This window comes from Macrotis lagotis, chromosome 1 (genome assembly GCF_037893015.1).
Source record: "Macrotis lagotis isolate mMagLag1 chromosome 1, bilby.v1.9.chrom.fasta, whole genome shotgun sequence".
In the NCBI taxonomy this organism is placed as follows: Eukaryota; Metazoa; Chordata; class Mammalia; order Peramelemorphia; family Peramelidae; genus Macrotis; species Macrotis lagotis.
This window is the reverse complement of record NC_133658.1, coordinates 580,899,472-580,923,257: the sequence shown is the minus strand read 5'-3', so window position 1 is coordinate 580,923,257 and position 23,786 is coordinate 580,899,472. Positions and strand designations below refer to the sequence as shown.

At 38.8% G+C, this 23,786-nt stretch overlaps 1 protein-coding gene across 10 annotated transcripts in view; it reads left to right on the top strand.

Annotated features, from left to right (window-relative positions):
- The window catches only part of SLC12A8 (solute carrier family 12 member 8), a 171,037-nt gene that overhangs the window by 23,329 nt on the left and 123,922 nt on the right, over nucleotides 1–23,786 (top strand). For 9 of the 10 annotated variants that reach the window (XM_074214712.1, XM_074214703.1, XM_074214707.1 and 6 more), the window contains 2 exons: nucleotides 8,964–9,110; nucleotides 11,954–12,145. In XM_074214712.1, coding sequence (XP_074070813.1) covers nucleotides 9,035–9,110; nucleotides 11,954–12,145 — 268 coding nt within the window. In that variant the 5' untranslated portion in view covers nucleotides 8,964–9,034. The remainder of the gene's footprint in view (nucleotides 1–8,963; nucleotides 9,111–11,953; nucleotides 12,146–23,786) is intronic. The other variant, XM_074214709.1, reaches the window with a different exon arrangement.

Below are 23,786 nucleotides of genomic sequence, written 5' to 3'. Positions count from 1 at the left end.
GTGAAATGCCCAGGTTAAAGCAGTAGATAAAGAATCATCTTCTTGATCATCATTCAGTGTTGCTGTTAATGTATCCAGTATTCTTCTGGTTCTGCTCATTTCTTTCAGCATCAGTTCTTGCAAGTCTTTCTATGCTTTCCTGGATTCAGTCATGCATGATTTTTTTTTGGTTGTTCTTCCTTGAGGAAGTTTCTATTTTTATATTTAAATTTTATTTTATTTTTCCAATGCAAAGTTAGTTTTCATCATTCATCCATTTACAAATTTATGAATCCACATTTTTCCAACACCCTCCTACCTTTCTTCTCCCCATAGCATCAAACAATCTGGTGAAAGTTGTATATGTACAATCGTGTTTAACATATTTTCATTTTAATCATGTAAAAGAGGAATTAGAACTGAGAGGGAAAAAATCATAAGAAAGAAAGAAAAACCATAAGAGAAATTTTAAAAAGTGAACATAGTATGCTTTGTTCTGCATTCTGACTCCAAAGTTTTTCTCTGGATATGGATAACATTGTCCATAGCCAGTCTAATACAGTTGTCCTAGCTCCCTGACCTGCTGAAAGGAGCTGCATTCATCAAGGTTGATCATCTCACAGTGTTGTTGATGTGTACATTTTTCTCTTGGTTCTACTCCCTTCACTCAGCATCAATTCATGCAAGTCTTTCCATACTTCTCTGAATTCTGTCTGCTCATGATGTCTTACAGAGCAATGGTTCTCCATAGCATTCATATACCATAACTTGTTCAATCATTTCCCCAATTGATGGGCATTCCCTCAAATTCCAATTCTTTTCCTACCACAGAAAGAACTGCACTGAATATTCTTGTAGTATGGGTTTTCATCCTTTTTGTGATCTCTTTGGGATGCAATTTTATTGCTCTTTGGGCATACTTCTAAAATGTTCTCCAGAATGGTTGGATCAGTTATCAACTCCACCAACAATTCATAGGTGTTCCAGTTTTCCCACATCCCCTCTGACATTGATCTCTTTTAGTTATATTGGCCTATCTGATAGGTGCAAGATGTTTTAATTTGTTATTTTATGTGGACTCAAATGTGGATTCATAAATTTGTAAATGGATGAATGATGAAAACTAACTTTGCATTGGGAAAATAAAATAAATTAGAGTTGTTTTAATTTGCATTTCTTTAATCAGTAATAATTTCATGCTGTTTATCTTGTTTGTATGAAGTTGTTTTTCTGTGGTCTCCCCGCATTAGACTGCAAATTCCCTGAGGAGAGAGAGATTTACGTTTTGCCTCTCTGTATCCTGGCACATGGCAGGCAGTAAGGACTTCACTTTCTTCTTTCTGACTTTATCCATGGGAACTTGTGAGCCATTAGCCTCACTGACAAGTGGTAGGGATACTGCTTTTGAGTTAACACTGTGAACTCATCCTATGTGGGGCCATTCTCTCCCAGTGCTTATCGAAGACTCTCCATGTCTTATTCTTATTCTGTGGGATTTCTTTTTTTGTCTTTTCTAGAACTCTTTAATGACTAAGTCAGGAGTGGGTGGGGGCATGGTGTTGACCAAGCCCCACAACCCATTTCTGCTTCTTTTTCTCAACCAGTAATCATCATTCTGTCCATTCCTTAGTTTTGATTATACTACAAGCCCAGGACACCTTCTTTTCCAAATATCTACTTGTCTAGATAGTGACTTTTATGTTTCTTCTCTCATCCACTAACATTGGCAACATGTTACTTATGTAGACTAGTTTCCATTGCCCAGCAGGAAGACTGATGAGGTTACCATTAGATCAGTGCCCTACCTTACTTTGTGTTGGGTTGACCCTGGCTCATAGAACTTGCAGAATAATCCAAAAGATGGATGCTACCCCAAAAGCCAGACTTTGGAAGAAGTCAGTCATTATTGACTTTCTTAGCTGAGGGCAAGGGTTGTTTGATGAAGGTGTTGGTTATTGGATGGGGAAAAAGAACCTCTCTTTTTTTCCTCCCCATCCTGATCCCTAGTTACCAAACTATAGAAATCTGAGTCATTGACCACTCTGTCAGTTCCACCTGCTTCTTCTGAGCTCTGGTCTATCATCCAGTCTCCAGAATTAGAATCCTTAAGCAGGATTTTCAGAATTGTCCTTACTCAACAAACATTTAGTAAGTGTCTACAATGGAGCAGCTATAGTGGATAGAGGGCTAGGCCTGGAGTCAGAATGACCTGAGTTCAAATTTGGCTTCAGACACTCACTAGTTGTGTGACTTACTAGCCAAGTGATTGGGTGACATTTATTCCTGTGTTTCTAAGTTTCCTCACCTATAAAATGAACTGGAGAAGGAAATGACAAACCACTTTAGTATTTTTGCCTAGAAAGTACCAAATGGGAAGACGAAGAGTTGAACATGAAGTAAAATGACTGAACTACAACAGTAACATGTTCCCGGCACTACATTAAGAACTGTGAATATAAATGCAAAAAAGAAAGACCGTCCCTGCTCTCAAGGGTCTTACAATCTAAGGAGAAGACTATATATAAGAGAAAACTGAAAAGGAGGTGAGTGTGAGTATAGGGAAAGTTGGTGGTCTAGAGGAGTTCAGCTAGGTGGGACATGAAGAGATGATTAGTTTGGGTTCCTCCCTTAAGTGGAAGTTCTGGAGGTGCTCTCTGCCCTCCAATCAGAGGATCCCTAAGGGCAGAAGTGTGAATTCCAGGGCTGATGTGATCCTACTGAGGGAAGTGCTTGTATAAAGAGGAGCCCATGTTCAGGCTGGTGCTGTCCTTCCTCATGACTGGCAGCTTCTCCACTCTGCCCTGAGCAAAAAAAACCACATTTATTTAGTGGGAATATTTTATAAATTAAGAAAACAAATTTTCTAGTCAGTGATGGAAAATGCACAGGAAGCAAGAACCTTTCTCCTCTAGCAGCCTAAACATGATCAGTGGATAGAACACTGTACCTGGAGTCAGTAAGAACCAAGACTTCAGACCCTTCTATCTGTGTGAACCTGGGAAAGTCACTTCACCTCAGTTTCCTTGTAAAATAGGATAATAATAACACCTGCCTTGCACATAGGCTCACAGAGTTGCTGTGAGAATCAAATGAGTTATTTGTAAAGTGCTTTGCAGAGTGCCTAATAAATAGCATAAGAAACTCTTGTTTCCTTCCTCTTCACTTTTTTGCTTATCCTCCTTTGCCCTTTCCATCCCCATGAAGATATCACTGTATCTACTTTAAGTCTCTCAGTTAGACTTAACTTCATGTTGTATGTAACCCATGGCCATGTTGAACAGTAAACACGGTTTTCAGTTTAAGCAGCAGAGTTGAGATATCTGGGTTCCCCAGGTTGACCTGTTGGATCTCAATTTAGTAGTGAAAGGAACAACTTTGGAATTCTCTTTCCAAGTCTTATTAATAATTAATTTATTAACTTTGAGAAAGCCAGTCGAATGCTTCTGTTTGCATACTCTTAAGTATAAGAAGTTTTCCTGTGTGTACTTTGGCTGGAAGGGAGGGGCCTTCCTCTGCTTTGGACACCCCTGACCTCAGTCCAAGCTATTTGTTCTCACCAGTTTCTTCCTTGTCAGCCAGAGAGCCAGGGTAGGAATTTCCCAGTGCTGAGAGAGGAATTCCAGATGGTGGCGGGCTGCACCGCTGTCAGAGTGGCAAGAGAGGTTATGGAAGATTTGATCCACCTTTTGGCTGCTGGCGGCAGAAATTTAAAATTCGTTACACATTTCTTTCATGCCTGCCATGTACAGAGGACTACACTGGGTGTTGAAGTGTAGAGATAATCCCTGAATGGTTTGTCTGCCCAACTTTCTTTGTGTGAGGAGTAGAGGTATTAACTAGGAATTTCCAACAAAGATATCTATGAATCTATGAAGGCAGAAAAAGAAGATAGGTCAGGCATGGTGAGAGGGAGATATGATGGCTAGACAACCAGTATTGTATTTGCTTTGAGGAAGATGGTCTCCTTCAGGGGTTTGATTAGATCTCTAAGAGGAGCTAAAGAGGGACTATCTATTTACAAGCATTTTTTTTTTTTTGCAAGGCAATGGGGTTAAGTGGCTTGCCCAAGGCCACACAGCTAAGTAATTATTAAGTGTCTGAGACTGGATTTGAACTCAAGTACTCCTGACTCCAGGGTTGGTGCTCTATCCACCGTGCCCCATATTTAAAAGCATTTTTAAAAGCTAGGTACTATACTAAACTAAGGACCTCAAAGACCATATTCTGATAGGGAAAATAACATGTATCGTAGAAGATACATACAGAACATAACCTTAGAGGGGAGTCACACATTATGAAAAGGATTGCTGTAACATCCTCCCTCTTCCCCCTTCCCCCTAAGTTAGACTAATTTTTCCTTGAAAGGTAATTGAACCATTCTTGAGACTTACTGACTTGCAGCTTTCATGGCTCTGGCTGTTGGCATCAGGGCTTCTTCCCCTGGTTGCCTGAGAATGCTTGGTCAGGGGACCATGATGGGCAACCCAGAAGTAGAGGCATTTCACACTGCTGAATCAGCTTGGGATGTCCTCAACGCATGTCTTTGTTGAGTTTTTCCTTTTATTAACTGTTGAGTGACCCAGGAGTGTCTAGCTTCATTTCAATATCAAATATAAACTATCAAGAGTCTGGTGTAAGTCCAGAACAATTGCTATCTGTAGTAGAGAACATACTCACCCCAATGAGACAATGAATTCCTTGCAGTATCAAAATATAAGTATAAATTCCAAGAATTGTTTGCTCATCTTGCAATGTCCTTTTGCAGAGCATAGGCACATCATGGAAAATAGTTTCTATAATGAATACAGAGAGATTCAAAATCAGAAGGTATCAATCAAACAATGAACAAACATTTATAAATATTACTTACTGTGTTTCAAGCACCATACCAAGTGCTGAGGATTAAAAAAAATGAGAACAACTCACACAGTCTCTGCCCTCTGGGAACTTAGATTCTCATGGGAGAGACATCATATATAAGTGGAATATGCAAAATAAAGATTGGAAACTAGCCTTTGAGAGGAAGGCATTTTCACTGTAGGAAACAGCATATTAGCTCTTGGCCCTGGAAAAGTCACTTCATTTCCTTAAGTCTCAGTTTCTTTAGATGTAAAGAGATGGGGTTGGACTAGATCACGGATTCTTAACCTGTTTTGTCTCATGAAACTTTTTGGCAGTCTGGTGTATGGACTCAAGAATTTTTAAATGCAAAAAAGAAATGGATTATTAATAACAACAATTCTGTAGTGCTTTAGCACTATTTTTCTTGGCAAAGATAAAGGAATGGCTTGCTGTTTTTTACAGATGAAGAAATGGAGGCAAACAAGGTAAAATGACTTTCCCAGGGTCACAGAGCTCCTAGGTGTCTGAGACCAGATTTTGAACTCAGGAAGGTATCTTCTTAGTTCCAAGTCCAATACTCTGTTCTCTATACTACCTAGTTGTATATAAAGCTTTAAGGTTTTAAAATCTCTCTACAAATATGATCTTATTTTATTTTCACAATAACCCTGGGATATAGGTGCTATTATTATCTTCATTTTTACAGATTAGGAAACTGAGGCAGACAGAATTTCAAAGAAAACCAATTATATAACTATATTGAAATTTAGCTCTCATTCACTCTCTCATTCTCTCTCTCTCTCTCTCTCTCTCTCTCTCTCTCTCTCTCTCTCTCCCCCCCCCTCTCTCTCCCTCACTCTCTTCCCTTCCCTCTCTCTCCCCCCCCCCCTTTCCTATCTCTTCTCTGTCTCTCAAAAACCAAGTTCACAAACTCTGAGTTAAGGATCCCTGAACCAGGTCTTGAACCCTAAATTCAGAACTCTAACCATTATATCATACTGGCAGCTAGATGGGGCAGTGGGTTGAATATAGACCCTGAATGAAGTCAGCAGGACCTGAGTTCAAATCCAACTCTGAACTCTGGTCAGAAAATCATTTCTCTTCTTTAAGCCTCAGTTTCCTCTTCTGTAATGCGAGAAGGAAGGTTGACCGAGATGGTCTCCAAATCTCACTTCCAGCTCTAAAATAAATGATTATACAAGGTTTTCCAAAAATCTTGCCATAGTATTCATCTTTCATAACTTCAGAAATAGAAATTCTACAAACTTATAAAAAGCAACATTTGAAAGGTTGATCAATTAAGATTTTAAAATATTGAGATATTTCTTATTAAAATTCAGCAGAAGCACTGTTTTATTCTACATATCATTCTAGTTGATTTTTTAACTTTGTAAAAATTTTCAACAGCTGTGACTCAGTGACTGAAAAGACTGAATTTATAACCCTTGTATTAAGATATACAAAGAATGAAGTTTTGATGCATACATTAATTTTTTAATGTGATCCACAAAAAAAATCTAGTAGAGATAGATCAGGTGACTGAGGGGCAAAAGGATCCAAGCCATCTGAGAAAGTGTCATCCAGAAATTGTTGTACATGTAATGCATAATAACTGGTCTTGTTAATATCAAATTTAAAATGTATTATTCAAAATTAAAAAAACTCAGGCAGGTAGTAAATGTAAAATATGCAAATAATTAAACTTTCAGTTTTTTAAAGTTTGTGGCATTTATACTTTTGAAGTTATTGAAACTTTAAAACTGCTAGAACTTTTGGACAAAATGAGATGAAAATGACAGTCTATAAAAGGTTAAGATTCTTTAATTTGGAAAAATGACTGCTTAAACACACGCATATACATACAAAAGCTATGTGTGTTTGTGTTTATATATATATATATATATGTTATATGTATGTGACTTTATTAGTGTCAGTTAAAACTAACCTGAAGTTTGAAAGAGCTAGATTTAGTATAAATAAAAGAATTAGTTGTAGAGGATTAAAAGAACCCTATAGTGTGATTCTGTTGTAGAACAACTGGATACAGTTTTCTATATTGCTTATAAAATAGTACTGGCAATGAAAGGAGATAATGTTGATCTGATTAGGTAGGAAATGAGAAGGCCAAACTATCTCATTTCAAGTTATTTTTTCCCTTCCTAAATGATCTTTTACAATCCTAAACTCCAGAACATAATTACCCTAAGATCATTTTCAATAGTTCTAAAATTACATAGGGTAGAATAACAGCTGGCCAATACAAAGGCTTTACTAATATTCAGGAGCTAGTAGGAGAACCAGATATGGTTCCAATATATTGGATGGAACCCCTTTTTGGAGGAACTGAAAAGATATGAACACAAATTATAAAATATAAGCTAGTCTGGTCAGGTAGTGTCAGAGTTGTTCTGGAGTCAGCATGAATTGGCTCCTGAAAACTAGTAGTTAAATTTTTCTTTTTCAATTTTTTTTTTTTTTTGGATTGGGAGGCAATGGGGGTTAAGTGACAGAATCACACAACTAGATTAAACCCAGGTCCTCCTTACCCCAGACTGTGCCACTTAGCTGCCCCCAGATTAAATTTTAAAGTGTGCCCTGTGCACATTTTTTTTTTGGTAGGACTGTTTGTTAAACATCAGCATACCCCTGGGGAAAGTACTGACAACAATTAGGTACCAAGTCCATCAAAGTACATAAATTTGCAGTTTTGAATAGTCACTGCTCAAAATCTTTTATTCAATTCTTTTGTTGCTTTCCACAATTCAAGTTTCTTCTTTCTTCAAGCCATCCTACACAACACAAGGTTGAACGCTGCCACCCCTCTACTCATTATTGGCTCTCTTTTGACCTCTATGATCAAATACAAACTCATCTGTCGTAATGAAACCCCTCCCATCCTGACTCCAGCTCAGTTTTCTGGGTGATTAGACAGTAGTACCACCCCCTCCACCCCCTACACTCTGTAATCTTGCCACATTGGACTCCTTAGGATTCCTCACATGCGGTCTTCTATCTTTATGCCTTTGCACAAGTCGTCCCGTGACTGGACTACTCTCCATCCTCAATGCTACCTCTTAGAATCCCAAGTTCCCCTCAAAGCTCAACTCAGACTTTACCTTCTCTAACCCTTCTCTGATCTACCCAGTTACTAGTGTCTTTATTTTCTATGTATATATTTAGTATATATACTTTTATTTCTCCTGAAATTGGGTATTGTTTCATTTTTGTCTATGTGGTCCCTGACCCTTAGTATAGTGCCTGGTACTCATGCTATATATTTTACCAGCCCCAGACCATGCTGCCCATCTCATCCAGTCATCTTTCAGGAAACTTAACACCAAGAGTGGGCATCTTCACAATTGCCCTACCTGTGCAATAACCTGTACAATCCCTGAGACTCTTTAGACTGAAATTCCCTTTCCTGGATTCCATTCTCTTCCCATATTAGAATTAATATTATTAGAGTTGTCATCTTAGGGCAAGATAGGCTTATTTTTGTTTTTTGTATTCTCAGCATCTTAGCCCATGGTAGGCATTTAAATGCTTTTCTTCATTCTTTCCTAGATAGCTTGTCCTTGCTCAGTCATTTTCAGTTGTGTCTGACCCTTTGTGACCCCATTTAGGGTTTTCTTGGCAAAGATAGTAGAATGATTTGCCATTTTCTTCTTCATTTTATTTTACAGATGAGGAAACTGAGTCAAAAACAGCTAATTAAGTATCTGAGGCTAGATTTGAACTCCAGAAGATGATTCTTCCTTACTTCAGGCTCAGCACTCATGTAGATAGATAGCAGGCACTTCATAAATACTTTTTTTTTTTTTTTGGTGGGAGGATGAGGGAATTGGGGTTGTGTGACTTGCCCAGAGTCACACAGATAGTAAGTGTCTAAGGTCAGATTTGAATTCAGGTTCTCCTGACTCCAGAGCTGCTGTTCTATCCACCATATAGATTAATTCTCCTTGTCTCCTTCCTCTTCTTCTTTCTCTTTCTCTCCTTCCTCCTCGTTTCTTTTCTTCTCAGTTGTTTCCTGCTGTTTTAATGAATTGATATATATATATATATATATATATATATATATATATATATATATATATATATATATATATATATATATATATATATACATTTGTTTTGCTCTTCAGGATTCCTTGGCCCAGCCCCAGCCCTGGTGGAGGATCCAACTGTTTGTTTGGGAGCCGGTGCTTTTTGGGACATGGGATGGTGTATTCACATCCTGTATGATCAACATCTTTGGTGTTGTCCTTTTCCTCAGAACTGGCTGGCTGGTGGTAAGTCCTGGGTGAGGTCAGGGGGTCTCTCTGGGCCTGGTTGCCCCCAGCCCCAAGCCTGGATTCTGCCTGGGACTAGTTCTCTATGTTTTGGTGTTGGGGCAGCAGAAAGGCAATGACGTGGACCTGGAACCTGTTCTCAGGGAGCTCTCCATTCAAGACAGTTCTTCCTGGTACAGAGAGATTAGAGAGAAACAGGCACTCTATCAATAAATACTGAGTTTGGAACAAGCACATGAAACCAGCTCTGCTGGAATTAACTACTTCTTGGATTTGAATAAATTCATTGCTCTTCCCTTTGCATTAGGCAGGTCAAACACAAGACCTGCCAGAAGCATTTAGGTTCCGGTGCATTCTAAACTAGATTAAAATGCAATTGGGAAATATTTAGCAAAATAAAATAAAATACAGTAGAACATAGATAATGCTAAAATGTAGTTTTCTGATATGCAGACTGCTTTTTTGATTGGTTGTGTACCACTCTTTGTGGTTCCCCTTTGGCAGAGATAATGGAGTGTTTTATGATTTCCTTCTCCAGCTCATTTTACAGATGAGGAAACTGAGGCAACCTGGATTAAATGATCTTTTAATAGATGAGGCAAATTAAGTGACTTATTCAGAGTCACACAGTTAGTAATGTCTGTGGTTGGATTTGAACTCAGTTCTTCCTGACTCTAAGTTCGGTGCTCTATCCATTGTACCACCTAGTTGGCCCTAGGGATCCTTATATATGAGTTTGACACCTTTACTTTAGCTATACCATAAATCTGTGTGGTGTTGGGTAATGGAAAGAGATTTAAAAATAAAGGGTCCGAGTTTATATCCTGTCTGCCACTGAGTAGCTTGGTGTATTTTGAGCAACAACTGAGCCTCAGTTGCCTCATCTGAAACAGGAGCATAATAATAATAATAATAATAATAATAATAATAATAATAATAATAATGATGATGATGATGATAATGATAATGATAATGATAATAATGATAATAACTGACTCACTCCAGAGAGTTGTGAAAGTCAAATGAGAGGATTTCCACAAAGTGTTTTATAAACTGTAGAGCATAGAACACTAGTGATCTGCATTGTTGTCCACATTAATGGAAGGAAACAGAGGCAGAAGCTGCAGAGGAATAGTTCGGATAGGGAAAAGGTTGAGACCATTGTCCTGCTAACCTTGAACTTGGGCAAGAAGCCCAGCAGGAAGTCGTTTGAATTGAATGTATATATAAGCTAGAGCAAATCCATATTGTGTGTGGGAGTGTGGTCAGTGGTGAGGAGGGGGAACCCCCAGGAGGTGATTTGTCAGTTTACAGACAGGGTCAAGGGTATCCAGTTAATAACCTCTGAGGGACCCTGGTATCTGGATTAAACTTTCTTCTTTTCTGCCTCTTTCCCAGCTCATTCTTTCTTTTTTTTACCTTCTCTTCTCTCTACTTCCAGTCCAGGTCTTTGACTGATGGATAGGGAGCCCTGAGGGCAAAACTGACTGGACTGGAGCCAAGGGAGAGAACAAAGGGACCTCTTTTTGTATTAAATGAGAGGATGGGGTTGTGTGGGATTGTGGGTGTTGTCTGAGGAAACCTAGGAACTGAAGCTCAAGATTTCCTGTCCTTTCCTCTCTCTGCCTCCCACCTCCTTCCCACCTCCCTACCTCCACCCCACCAAAGTTCCTTCTCTGCTGGCATTTCACTTCTCAACAGACAAGTCAGTTGGTTAGTCTGGGAGAACATAAGATCATAGTGGGAGCAGGAGGAAACCATGGCTGGGGTTTGGGGGGATTTTGGGGGAGGGAATGGTCATCCAGTTAGGACACATTATGTGCTGTGCTTGGACTGAGTCCTGGACTGAGTCACGAAGACTGGAATTCTGATCTTGCCTCAGATTCTTATTCCCCATGCATTGATGGAGGACAAATCACCCAGCATCTGGTTGTATTTCGTGATTTTCAATGAGGGGACTGGACACTCAATGACTTTTAAAGTTACCTTCAGCTCTAAACCTATGATCCATTTTTCCTTCTTTTTTAAAATGTTATTTTATTTTTTCCAATTACATGTAAAGATAGTTTTCAGTTCATCGTTTTGTAAGCTTTTGAGTTCCATATTTTTCCTACTTCCCTTTCCTTCATGCTCCCCATAGCAGTGAATAATTTGATATAGATTGTATATGTACCATTATATTTAATATATTAGTGAATTCCATTTTTACAGATGAAGCTAAATAAAAGAAACTACAGAGGTTAAGAAGCTTACCTGAGGTCACAGAGATGGCAAGCATTATTATCCCCATCTTACAGAAGAGAAAAACTGAGATACAAAGAGATTCCTCGGTAGATGTAGGGTCACCAAAACATGTGAAACCATTTTCCTGATGTCTGATCCTCTTTCCACTCTGTGACTTTGAGCTACAAACGAGGAGCCTGCAAATGAGGAGCATCAAAGCCCCTGCTAGCTAAAATGGTTCTCAGGAATCATTTCATCCACTCACCTCTGGAGAGATGATTCCCAAGGTCCTGTAGATAGAAAGTCATGGAGGCAGAATTCCAAGCCAGATCTTCTGACTCCCAGCCCAGTGCTCTCTCCTTTGCCAGTTAGCAATCTGGGACAGTTTATTGGGTGTGATAGATACTATTTGAGGTGAGGTGGGGTAGGATTTGAGAGGAGATTTATTACATTGTTGAGCTACCTATGAGCACACTGGGGGGGTCTAAGAAGTGTCCTGCACTGTCTGTTCCATTGAGTAGGAAAGGTGGTTGGTGACTGGTAGACTGGCACCCACAGAGATAGGAAGAGCTAGCTCTAGCTTTGCCATTCCTAACTCCTATCTTGTTGCTCCATTGTAGGGGAACACCGGGGTGCTCATGGGCATGATCTTAGTTTCCTTCGTCATCCTTGTTGCCCTGGTAACTGTCCTGTCTGGCATCGGTGTGGCAGAGCGGTGCAGCATTGGGAATGGGGGTGTCTACTCTATGATCTCTTCTGTCCTTGGTGGGAAGCTCGGAGGCACTTTTGGTCTGCTATACGTGTTTGGTCAGGTGAGCACCTGTTGCCCTCATTTTCTTGGGCTCATCAGGGACAATGGTTCCTTTTTATAACCAGGGTTCTGAGGATAATGCTTCCAGGGCCTTGGGGACACATATACAACATAGCCCTGGCTATATAGTAGATTTCTAGTACATGCTGTTTTGTTTTGACTTGACTTGGGCCAGGGGAGGTGGGGGTGGGAGGGTCACTTGCAAAGTGCATTGTACAATGGAAAAAGAATTGACCTTCAAGTCAGAGGACCTACCTTTGAATTTCTGCTAGATCACTGGCACTTCAGTGAACTTCAAGTTATTTCACTTTTTTTGGACACATTTTTCTTTTTTAAAATTCAATTTAATTTAATTTTCATTATAGAATTCTCTCTCACCCTTTTCTTGAGAAGACAATAAAAACAAAATTGCTGCAAACATGAATAGTCAAGCAAAAAAAAATTCCCACATTAGCCATATGCAAAAAGGAAAGAAAGAAAGTGAAGGAAATACATTTCAGTCTATAGTCTGAGCCCATCATTTCTCTGTCTGGAGATGGATTGTGTTCCATTGTGTTCCATTTCATCCTGAATCCCTTTGGAACTGTCATCATGTTCATAGAGTTTCTAAGTGTTTCAAAATTGTTTGTCTTTATAATACTGTTATCATTGTACATATTGTTCTCCTGGTTCTGCTCATTTCACTTTCTATTGGTTCATACAAATCTTTTCATGTTCTCTGAAACCATTCCTATCATCATTTCTTACAGCACAATTTTATTCCATCACCTTCATTTATCACTATGTGTTCAGCCATTTTGCAATTGATGGGCATTTTTGTTTCCAATTCTTTGCCTCCACAAAAAAAAATCTGCTTTAAATATTTTTGTACAAATGAATTTGGACTCCTTTCTTCACTTTTAAAATAAGGAGTTTGTATTAGATCACTTCTTAGGTCCCATTCAAATGACTTTCCATTTTATATATTTATATCTAATATATATGTCTACATATATACACAGAACACACACACACACACACACACACACACACACACACACACACACAACTGTGGGTGGTGATCTAGTGTAATGAATAGCCTCAGGGTCAGGAAGACCTGATGTCAAATGCTGCCTTTAGCACATTCTATCTGTGTGACCCTGGGCAAATCAAACTCTCAGTGTCCCCGGCAACTCTAAGATAATAAGTTTCTGAGAAGGTGCTGACCTATACTGGTAGAGGAAGTGGGGGAGGAGGACTAGACAGGGTAGGAGGGGGGAGATTTCCCTCCTTTGAGAAAGCCACAGGTCTGGCAAAAAAAAAATCCCCCAAAACTATAGATCATAACTATATAATATTGGCCCATGCACCTTTATTTCCAAACAACATCATTAAATCCAATCCCCAACCAAAATTGAAATATGTATATATAACCTTATTTAGCTTATTGTCCATTTATGGCATTGATTATCTTCTTTGGTTCTGCCAGCAATCAGCAACAACTGGCAATGTCATCTAGCCTGGCAACTAATTTTTTTTTAAAAAGGTTTATTGACATTTGTTTTTACATCATCTCTCCAGATCTACCTTCTCATCTTCCCTTAGTCACCCAGTATGAAGTCAACAAGTCAGGTCAATTATTATAATCCCATTATATTCTGGGGGCAGCTAGTACTGTCCTGAAATCTGGAGGACCTGAATTAAAATCTGGCCTCAGAAACTTTGTGACCTTGGGCAAGTCACTTAACCTCAACTGCCTCACATCCAGGGCCCTCTCCAGTTGTCCTGATCTGTATCTGGCCATTGGACCAGATGACTCTGAAGGAGAATGTGAGGCTGATGATTTAGCACAGCACCCCCCCCCCCATTCAAATTCAGTTCATGTTCAAGTAATGGCATCACCTCTCTGAGGTCATGGTCTTCTTGTTTTTTTATTGATATTTTATTTTTCCAATTACACATTATGGAAGTTTTTCAACATTCATCCGCTTGCATATTTATGTTACACATTTTTCTACCACCTTCCTTCCTTCAGCAGCAAACTGTCTGGTAAAAATTGTATGTGGACATTTGTGTTTAACCTGTTTACATATTAGTTATTTTGTATAAGAGGAATTAGGACCAAGAGAAAAGAAAGAAAACCATGGGATAGAAAGGAAAAACATGAGAGAAATTTTAAAAAAAGTAAACATAGTATTCATTCAGATTCTGTGAGTTGTTTTTTTCCCCCTCTGGATGTGGATGGCATTATCCATAACAGGTCTCCCATGGTTGTTCTAGTTCTCTGAACTGCTGAGAGGAGCTGCATCCATCATAGTTGATCATATCAGATTGTTGTTGTTGTTAATGTGTACAATATTCTTTTAGCTTCCTTTACTCCACATCAGTATGCACAATTGTTTCCTTGCTTCTCTGGAGTCTAACCATTCAAGGTTTTTTAATGGAACAATAGTATTCTATAACATTCAAATACCATAACTTGTCTAACCATTCTTCAGCTGATGGGCATCCCCTCAATTTCCAATTTTTTGCCACTATGTGAGATTTTCCCCATTTTTTTATGATTTCTTCTGGATATAGACCTAGTATTGGTATTGCTGGATCAAAGGGTATAAGCACTTTTATTGCTTTCCAGAATAGTTGCATTAGTTCACAACTCCAGCAACAATGCATTAGTGTCCTAATGTCTCCAACATCGATCATTTTTCCTTTTTGTCATCTTATCCAATCTGATAGGTGTGAGGGGGTAACTCATAGTTGTTTTAATTTGCATTTCTCTAATCAGTAATGATTTGGAGCATTTTTATACAATTATACATACATACATATATATATATATATCTTTAAATACTTTGAAAATTGCCTTTGACTGTTTATCAATTGGGGGATGATTTGTAATCCTTATAAGTTGAGTCAATTCTCTATATATTTTAGAAATGAGACATTTATCAGAATCCCTAGCTGTGAAAATGGTTTCCTAGATTTCTGTTTTCCTTGGCTGGATTGGTTTTATTAGTGCAAAACCTTTTTGCAGTTTATAATGTACTCTATTTCTAAATTCTCCCCTTCCCATAGATTCAACAGATAGAGAATTTCTTGATTCCTTAATTGATCTATCACCCTTAATGTCTAAATCCTGTATCCATTTTTACCTTATCTTGGTATAGGGAGTAAGATGTAGGTCTATGCCTAGTTTCTGCCATTCTGTTTTCCAGTTTTCCCAGCAGTTTTCATGGAATAGTGAGTTCTTATCCCAGAAGCTAAAGTCTTTGGATTTGTCAAACAATAGAATACTCTAATCATGTACTGGCCCATTACTCTATTTTTTAAATAGTACCAAGCAGTTTTGCTGGCTTTATAAAATATAAAGTAAATAAGTATAGATAGACAGCTAGGTCACCTTCCTCTACATTTTTTTTTCATCAGTTATCTTGATATCATGGTCTTCTTAAAGAACAAAAGATAAACATCATCACTGTGTACTAGACACTGTGCTAAACCTTCAGAATACAAAGAAAGGCATGAGACATTCCCTGCTCTCTGGGAGTTCAGTCTAATAGGAAAGATAATAAGTAAATACTTATTTACAAACATGTTATATTCATGACAAATTGGAGCTAATTCTAGAGGGAAGTTCCTAGCATTAAGGGATTGTAGAGTAAGTGAGAATAAAGTATCGGAAACCTGGAAAGATAAGGAGGTACAAGTCATGAAGAGCATTGAATTTCAATTGGAGAACTTTCTATTTGATCTAAGAGGTAATAATGACCACTGAGTTTATTGAGGAGGTGAATGACAATGACAGACGTGTGACTTAAGAAGACCAATTTGATAGCTGAGGGGAGGATGACTTGGAGTGGGGAAGATAATAAGGCAAATGAGCAAGAAAATTCTAGAAGTAATCCTGGTGAGATGTGAGGAAAGCCTTCATCAAGGTATGGGCTGTGTGAGTGGAGAGCAAATCAAGTTAGCAAAACTAAATAATACAACAAACCTATTTGATTATGTATATGCAACTTTTTTTTTTTTTTAGGTTTTTGCAAGGCAAACAGGGTTAAGTGGCTTGCCCAAGGCCACACAGCTAGATAATTGTTAAGTGTCTGAGGCTGGATTTGAACTCAGGTACTCCTGACTCCAAGGCCAGTGCTCTATCCACTGTGCCACCTAGCCACCCCACACTGAGCCACCTAGCCATCCCGTGTATATGCAACTTTACTCATCCATAGTCTCCCATCCCTCCAAGGAACAATGGGTAGTGTGTTTTTTTTTCTGTTTGTTTCTTATTAGTCATTGCAGTTATGGAGCATTTATAACATCACCATCATTGTGTATATTATTTTCCTTATTTGTTTTCTTTAATCAGTATAAGACTAGTTAATTCTTCCTGTACTTCTCTGAATTCATATATTTGACATTTTTTTATGGTGCAATAATATCCTACCACATTAATTCGGTTGCCCATTCCCCAATATTGATCGATGGGCATCTACACTGTAGCCATTTTTCTCCTAACATGTCATTTTCTTTTTTTTAACTTTATTTTCTTCTGAAATTAAGATCTGGAACAAACATTTCCATAAAATATATACTAAAAATAAGATGATTCCATATGAAACTGCAAATCTATTATGTATAACTGGCTATTCTTTTAAAATATATAATAAAATTATTATGTAACTTTTTCCTTGCCCCAAGACGACTGCCTTTAGATACAAATATATATATATATATATATATATATATATATATATATATATATATAGTATGTATGCATTTACATGTATTAAAAAAACCATTCGTTACAACTTGAAGAAAGCATTGATTGGCCCTCTGATATACACTGATGTCCCAGAAGGAGAGCATCCTCAGCCTGAAGACAGGCTCTCAGCTGTCAAGTGAGTGAGAAGTGGGAGTCCTATCTAGCTGAAACACAAAGACATTACCTGACCACCAAAGAGCCCTAGTAGGGCCATAAAGGAGGAACCAGCACCTGGAAACATTCTTTAATTGAAAACTACTTTCTATGACAATGTGTAGGGAGATAAGACTGAGAAAGCAATTTAAAGACCAGAGCAAAAGGGCAAACTGAACTGCCTTCTAAGGCAGTTTTTTACTCTACTTAATTCTACTTACTCACTTACTCTACTTTTTTTTATTCATTTATTTAAAGGAAAAGATTTCGGTGTAAACACATCTAATCCTCTTTGCATTGGGAGAGAACTTTAAAGGGGGTAATTTTGTGTGTGTGTGTGTGTGTGTGTGTATGTGTGTGATATGTGTATGTGTGTATATTTTGTGTGTGGGGGGGTATGTGAGAAATACAGACAGAGAGAGAAAAAGAGAGGAAGAAGGAAAGAGAGACAAGGAGAGAAAGAGAGAATTGCTACTGTTTTTTTTTTCAAATTGTTTTTTCCCAGAGAAAGAGCTTTTGGGTTTAGCATGTTTGAGATGGCAGTAATCATGGGGACTGCTTTATTGCCAGACTGGGGATTTGTAGAGTGATTTTATATTTCACAGCTGTTCCAAAACTAAACAGGCTGTGAGATGGGCATAAAAAGTCATCATTTTTCCATTCTCTTCCCAAAGGAGGAAACAATCCAACCCTTCAAAATAAGTATTATTGGCAGGAGCCCAAGGATGGTTTCATTCCTTAGTGGAACATCCCAGTTCAACAGAGCCTTCTCTAGAGTATAGCAAGTCCCAAGGGCAAAGAGAGGAAACTACACAGCAAAAATACCCCTATGGGAAGAAAAAATTCCCAAACAACCAAAAAATTGAGAGATTGGTGGTGCATGTTGAAGTGGTTATGCTTCCACATGCATCATAAGAATAAAGTTAAAAGAACATTTTCTTTTTAAAATTTAAATTTTCAGTTAATAAGCATTTTCCTCTCCCTCCTGAACCTCAAAATTAAAAAGGGAAAAGAGAAATGTTCTAGCAAAAAAAAATTACAATATTGATCGTATTAAAAAATACTATGTCACATTCACCTCATGTCTCATTCTTCATCTTAAGACCATAATCTCTCTGTCAGGAAATAGGCAGCATATTTCATCAAGGTCCTTTGGAATAAGAATCAATTTTATTTTCTTGGGGTATATTTTACCTCCTCCAAGAATGAGCAGTACCAATAAATGCATTAATAATAACTAGCCTTAATAGAACACTTTCATGTTTGCAAAGCACTTTACATAAATTAACACTTTTCATCTTTATAGCAACCCTGAGAGGTATTATCTCCATTTCCTGTTATTATTATTATCCCCATTTTACAAAAGAGGAAACTGAAGCACAGAAAGGTTAAGTAACTTCCCCCGAGTCACACACTCAGTGAGTATCTGAGGCAGGATTCAAACTGGCATCTTCCAGACTCTCAAATCAGTTGCTTGCATCCACTAAAGCCACCCAATGCCAATTAGCTTCTCTTAGATCTTTGCCTCTTTGGGTTTTGACAAAAGTGGAGGCTTTATTTTTCTAGTTATAATAGTTGTCCTTTGATTTGAAGAAGACCACACCAACCAAGTTAATAATGACATGTCTTGCCAATTATGTTTATTGTAGTGAGGGGAGTGTGGTGCAAAGACATTCTTCCCACTTGCCTTTTCCAGAACCAATGCATCCCCATGGTCTGATGATAGGAAGCAGGACTTCTGGTCCTGGTCTAGATGCTACAGTAGTCCTTGGACTTTGAGAAAGAATTCTCCTATAACTATATATTTGAAGGTCTTTCTTTAATTTTCTTCAAGTCCCTTGAAATAAAAATTGCAGTCAACATTAGGTACTTACTTTAAAATGCCAAGGTAAAGGTTTTTTGTTTGTTTGTTTATTTATGATATAGTACCTGCACTCAAGGACCTTACATTCTGAGGGGGAGGGGAAAGATTTGATTATGACACATTTGTTCTTCATTTCTTGTTCTTTCATTTCACTTGTGTTCCACTCTGGATGTCCCCATTTGGGTTTTTTTTTTTTTACAGAGATACTAAAGTGATTTGCCATTTCCTTCTCCAGCTCCTTTTACAAGTGAGGAGACTGAGTCAAACAGGTTTAAGTGATATGTACCAGATCATACACCTAGTAATGTCTGAGGCCAAAATTGAACTCAGGAAAATGAGTCTTCCTGACACCGTAATCAACACACTGCACCAATCAGCTCCCCATGACAACATTTATCCTTTTTAAATACTCAATCTTTTAATAATATATTTTTTCAGTTTATCAGGAACAAAAGTCAAACTTACTGGTTCATACCTTATGGCTCATACCTTATATGTTATTTCACTTAGATGCTATAATCAATGGGGAAACAGACTGACAAGTTGAATGATTTCCCTAGGTTCGCATGGCTATTAAGTCTGAGATAGGATTTGTTTTCTGAAATTAAATTTTATTTTTTTAATTAGCAAGCAATTATTTTCTCTCCTTCCCTCTTCCTCTTCCTTTCCCTTTCTCTCTCAAAAAACAGTGCTGTATTTTTTTGTAATGGCAAAGAATTGGAAATTGAGGGGATACCTATTGATTGGGGAATGGCTAAACAAGTTGTGGTATATGAACATAATGGAAAATTATTGTTCTATAAGAAATGAGCAGGCAGAGCCAAGATGGCGACAGGAATGGATTGTGTCTTAGGCGCTCTCTGATAAAACTTATAAGCTAAGGACTCTAACTAAATTTTCAAGAGACCGAACCCACAGAAGGTCCCAGTGAGGCAGTATTCCTAATCAAGGTAACCTGGAAAAGAGCAGAAAGGCTCTGCTCCCGGGGTTGGAGGGGCTGCCTGCCAGAGGGGTGGCCCCCCCAGAGCGACAGAACTTCAGCCTCCCGGAGGCAGCCCCAGGGCGCTGGGAGCCCCAGCTCACAGCAGTGGGGGAGTCTCCTGAGCTACACCCTGGGGAGCACCGGCCACAAAGTGGGGGAACAGCGGGGGACCTCTGCCAGAACGAGCACGTGGAGCCCAGCCCTCGGGGCACACAGCAAACAACATGGTCTTTTGGAAGCCCTGAGGAGGGGAGTGAAGAGAGAGAGAGAGAGAGAGAGAGAGAGAGAGAGAGAGAGAGACTGCAGAGCTCTGTCCTCTGCCCCTGGAACAGGACTCTGGTGCTCTGACACCATTCAGATCCTGATCGCAGTCTAGGCCCCCCCACAGAACAGCAGGGCCCCCCCCATTTCTGCCCCGTAGCAGAGGGGGGCGCATATGGTCATTCTCAGACCAGGAGGAAGGACAGGGCCTCTTACACTGAGATCCTTGTGGGAGTGTCCCAAATGCTCAGGAAGCACCCCAAAACCAGGCCCAGGCTGGGAAAATGAGCAAGCAGAGAAATAAGAGGAACACCATCGAGAAATATTTTGCAAATGAGCCCAAGAAGGATCAAAATACTCAGTCTGAACATGAGGAAACACAAGCTCCTGCATCTAAAGGCTCCAAGAAAAACAGAAATTGGGCTCAGGCTATGACAGAGCTCAAAAAAGACTTTGAAAATCAAATGAGTCAGTTAGAAAAAAAACTGGGAAAAGAAATGAGAGAGATGCAGGAAAAACATGAAAATGAAGTCAGCAGCTGAGTCAAGGAAATCCAAAAAAAAAAATGCTGAAGAAAATAGCATGCTAAAAACCAGCTTAGGTCAAATGGATAAAACAGTTCAAAAAGTTATTGAGGAGAAGAATGTTTTAAAAAGCAAAATTGGCCAGATGGAAAAAGAGGTAAGAAAACTCTGAGGTGAACAAATCCTTCAGACAAAGAATAGAATTCAGGGAAATTGATGAATTTACCAGAAATCAGGAATCAATACTTCAAAACCAAAACAATGAAGAATTAGAAGAAAATGTGAAATATGTCATTGAAAAAACAACTGATATGGAAAACAGACTTAGAAAAGATAATTTAAAAATTATTGGAATACCTGAAAGTCATGATCAGGAAAAGAGCCTTGACATCATTTTCAAAGAATTACTACAGGAAAATTGCCCTGATATTCTAGAAGCAGAGGGCAAAATAGAAATGGAGAGAATCCACTGATCTCCCCGAGAAAGAGATCCCAAAAAACCAACCCCCAGGAATATAGCCAAGTTCCAGAACTCCCAAGTCAAAGAGAAAATATTACAAGCATCCAGAAGGACACAGTTCAAATATCATGGAGCTGCAGTCAGGATCACACAGGACTTAGCAGCAACTACATTGGAAGCTCGTAGGGCTTGGAATACAATATACCAGAAGGCAAAAGAGCTTAGAATGCAGCCAAGAATGAACTACCCAGCAAGGCTGAATGTCCTCTTCCAGGGGAAAAAGATGGATTTTCAATGAACCAGGGGAATTTCAAAGGTTCCTGTTGGAATGGCCAGAGCTGAACAGAAGGTTTGATCTTCAGATACAGGACTCAGGTGAAGCATAGAGACTGGAGGAGAGGGGGGAAATATGAGGGACTTAATGAGGATGAACTGCATGTATTCCTGCATAGAAAAATGACACTGATAATACTCATATGAAACTTCTCAGTTAACAGAGCAGGTAGAGGGAGCTTTTATAGTTGAAGCACAGGAGAAAGCTGAATTTGAAGATAAAATGTGATGTGAAAATGGAGTCAATAGAAAAAAAAGGGAAATGGAATGGGAGAAAGAAAAAGGAGAGGGGGAATAGGCCAAGATATTTCATATAATAAGATTTTTCTTCATTACAATGAGCTATTGCAATGATATGGAAGGGGGGAGGCAAGGGAGAATGAGGGAACCTTTACTCTCATCAGAGATGGCTAGGAGAGGAAACAGCAAATATACTCAATGGGGTATAGACAACTCGAGTAAGAAGGAGGGGGGAGCAGGGGGAAGGGGGTGATGTGAGTGATGGAGGAGAGGATGGACCATGGGGGGGAGAGTGGTCAGATATAACACATTTTCCTTTTTACTTCTAGCAAGGGGCTGGGATTGGAAGGCCTGTCTGAGACCATAGGGCCAGTTGGATTCTGGGCCTTAGGGCTGGTATGGGGGCTCAGGGCCTCTTGGCCCCAGGACCAGGGATCTGTCTGCTGCGCCACTCAGCGACCCTACAGCAGAGTCAGAGTGAAAGGAGAGAGAAAATATAGTACATGATAGTAGAGAAATAAGAAAGGAGAAAGTTGCAATCAGCAATGGCAATGGTGGAAAAATATGGAAGTAACTTTTGTGATGGACTTACCATAAAGAATGTGATCCACTGGTGACAGAGTTGTTGGTGTTGGAACAAAGACTGAAGCACATTTTTTATTATTATTATTTGGGGGGGGGGGTGCAGGGCAAATGGGGCTGGGTGGCCTGCCTGGAGCTGCATAGCAGGGTGATCTTTGGGTGTCTGAGGTTGGATTGGGTCCCTCGTGCTCCTGGCTCAAGGGCCAGTGCTCTGTCTGCCACCCAACCACCCCTACTATTATTACTATTTTATTTTATTTTGGGTCTTTTTTTTTCCTTTTTTTGGTTTTTGCAGGGCATTGGGATTGGGGTGGCTTGCATGTCACACAGCTGGGTGATTGTTGGGTGTATGGGGCTGGATATGGGCTTGGGTGCTCCTGGATCCAGGGCTGGGGCTCCGTACATTGTGCCACCTGGTCATACCTACAATTATTACTATTATTTTTTTATTTTAATTTTTTCTCTCCCTTTTACTTTATCGCTGAAGCAAGTCTATATTTTGTGGGGGGAGGGGGTATTCTGTTTCCTCTTAAACAAGAATATTTTTTTAATGTATAAAAAATTATTTGTACAAAAAGAGAATAAATAAATATATTTAAAAAAAGAAATGAGCAGAGAAACGTGGACTTATGTGAACGGATGCTGAGTGAAGTGAGCATTACCATTAACTATCTCCATGGTACAATGATCAAAGACAATTCTAAAGGACTTGTGATGGAAGATACCATCCACAAACAGAGAAAGAACTATGGTGTCTGAATGCATACCAAACATACCATTTTTAATTTTTAAAATTTGTTTTAGGTTTTGGGTTTTTCTCTCATAGTTTTCCCCCCTTTTGCTCTGATTCTTCTTTCACAACATGACTAACATGGAAATATATTTAATATTGTTGTACATGTATAATCTTTATCAGATTACTTGCTGTCAAGGGAAGGAGGAGGAAAGGAAGGAAGGGAGAAAAATGTGGAACTCAAAATCTCACCAAAAAATGAATATTGAAAACTATCTTTGGATGTAGTTGGAAAAAAAATTGGGGGAAAATAAAATACATTCTTTTATTTTTATTTTTGCAAGGTAATGGGGTTAAGTGACTTGCCCAAGGTCACACAGCTAAGCAAGTATTAAGTGTCTGAGGTCAAATTTGAATTCAGGTTTTCCTGACTCCAGGGCTGGTGCTCTATCTACTGAGCCATCTATGTGCCCCAGTAAAATTCTTAAAAAGGAAAAAAAAATCCAATGCACCTGGAAAAACAAAATAAAAAGTCTTGCAAATATTTATAACTGGGCAAAGCAAATTTTCATTTTAATTATGTACAAAAATGTGTATTATATTCTGCATATTTGCTATATCACCTTACTGATGGGCGTAGTTAGCATACTTATCAGATCTTTTGGAATCATAATTGATCATGTCACAGATCAGCATTCTTGATTCTTTCTTTTTTAAAATTTTATTTATTTAAGGCAGTGAGGTTAAGTGAATTACCCAAAGTCATCCAGCT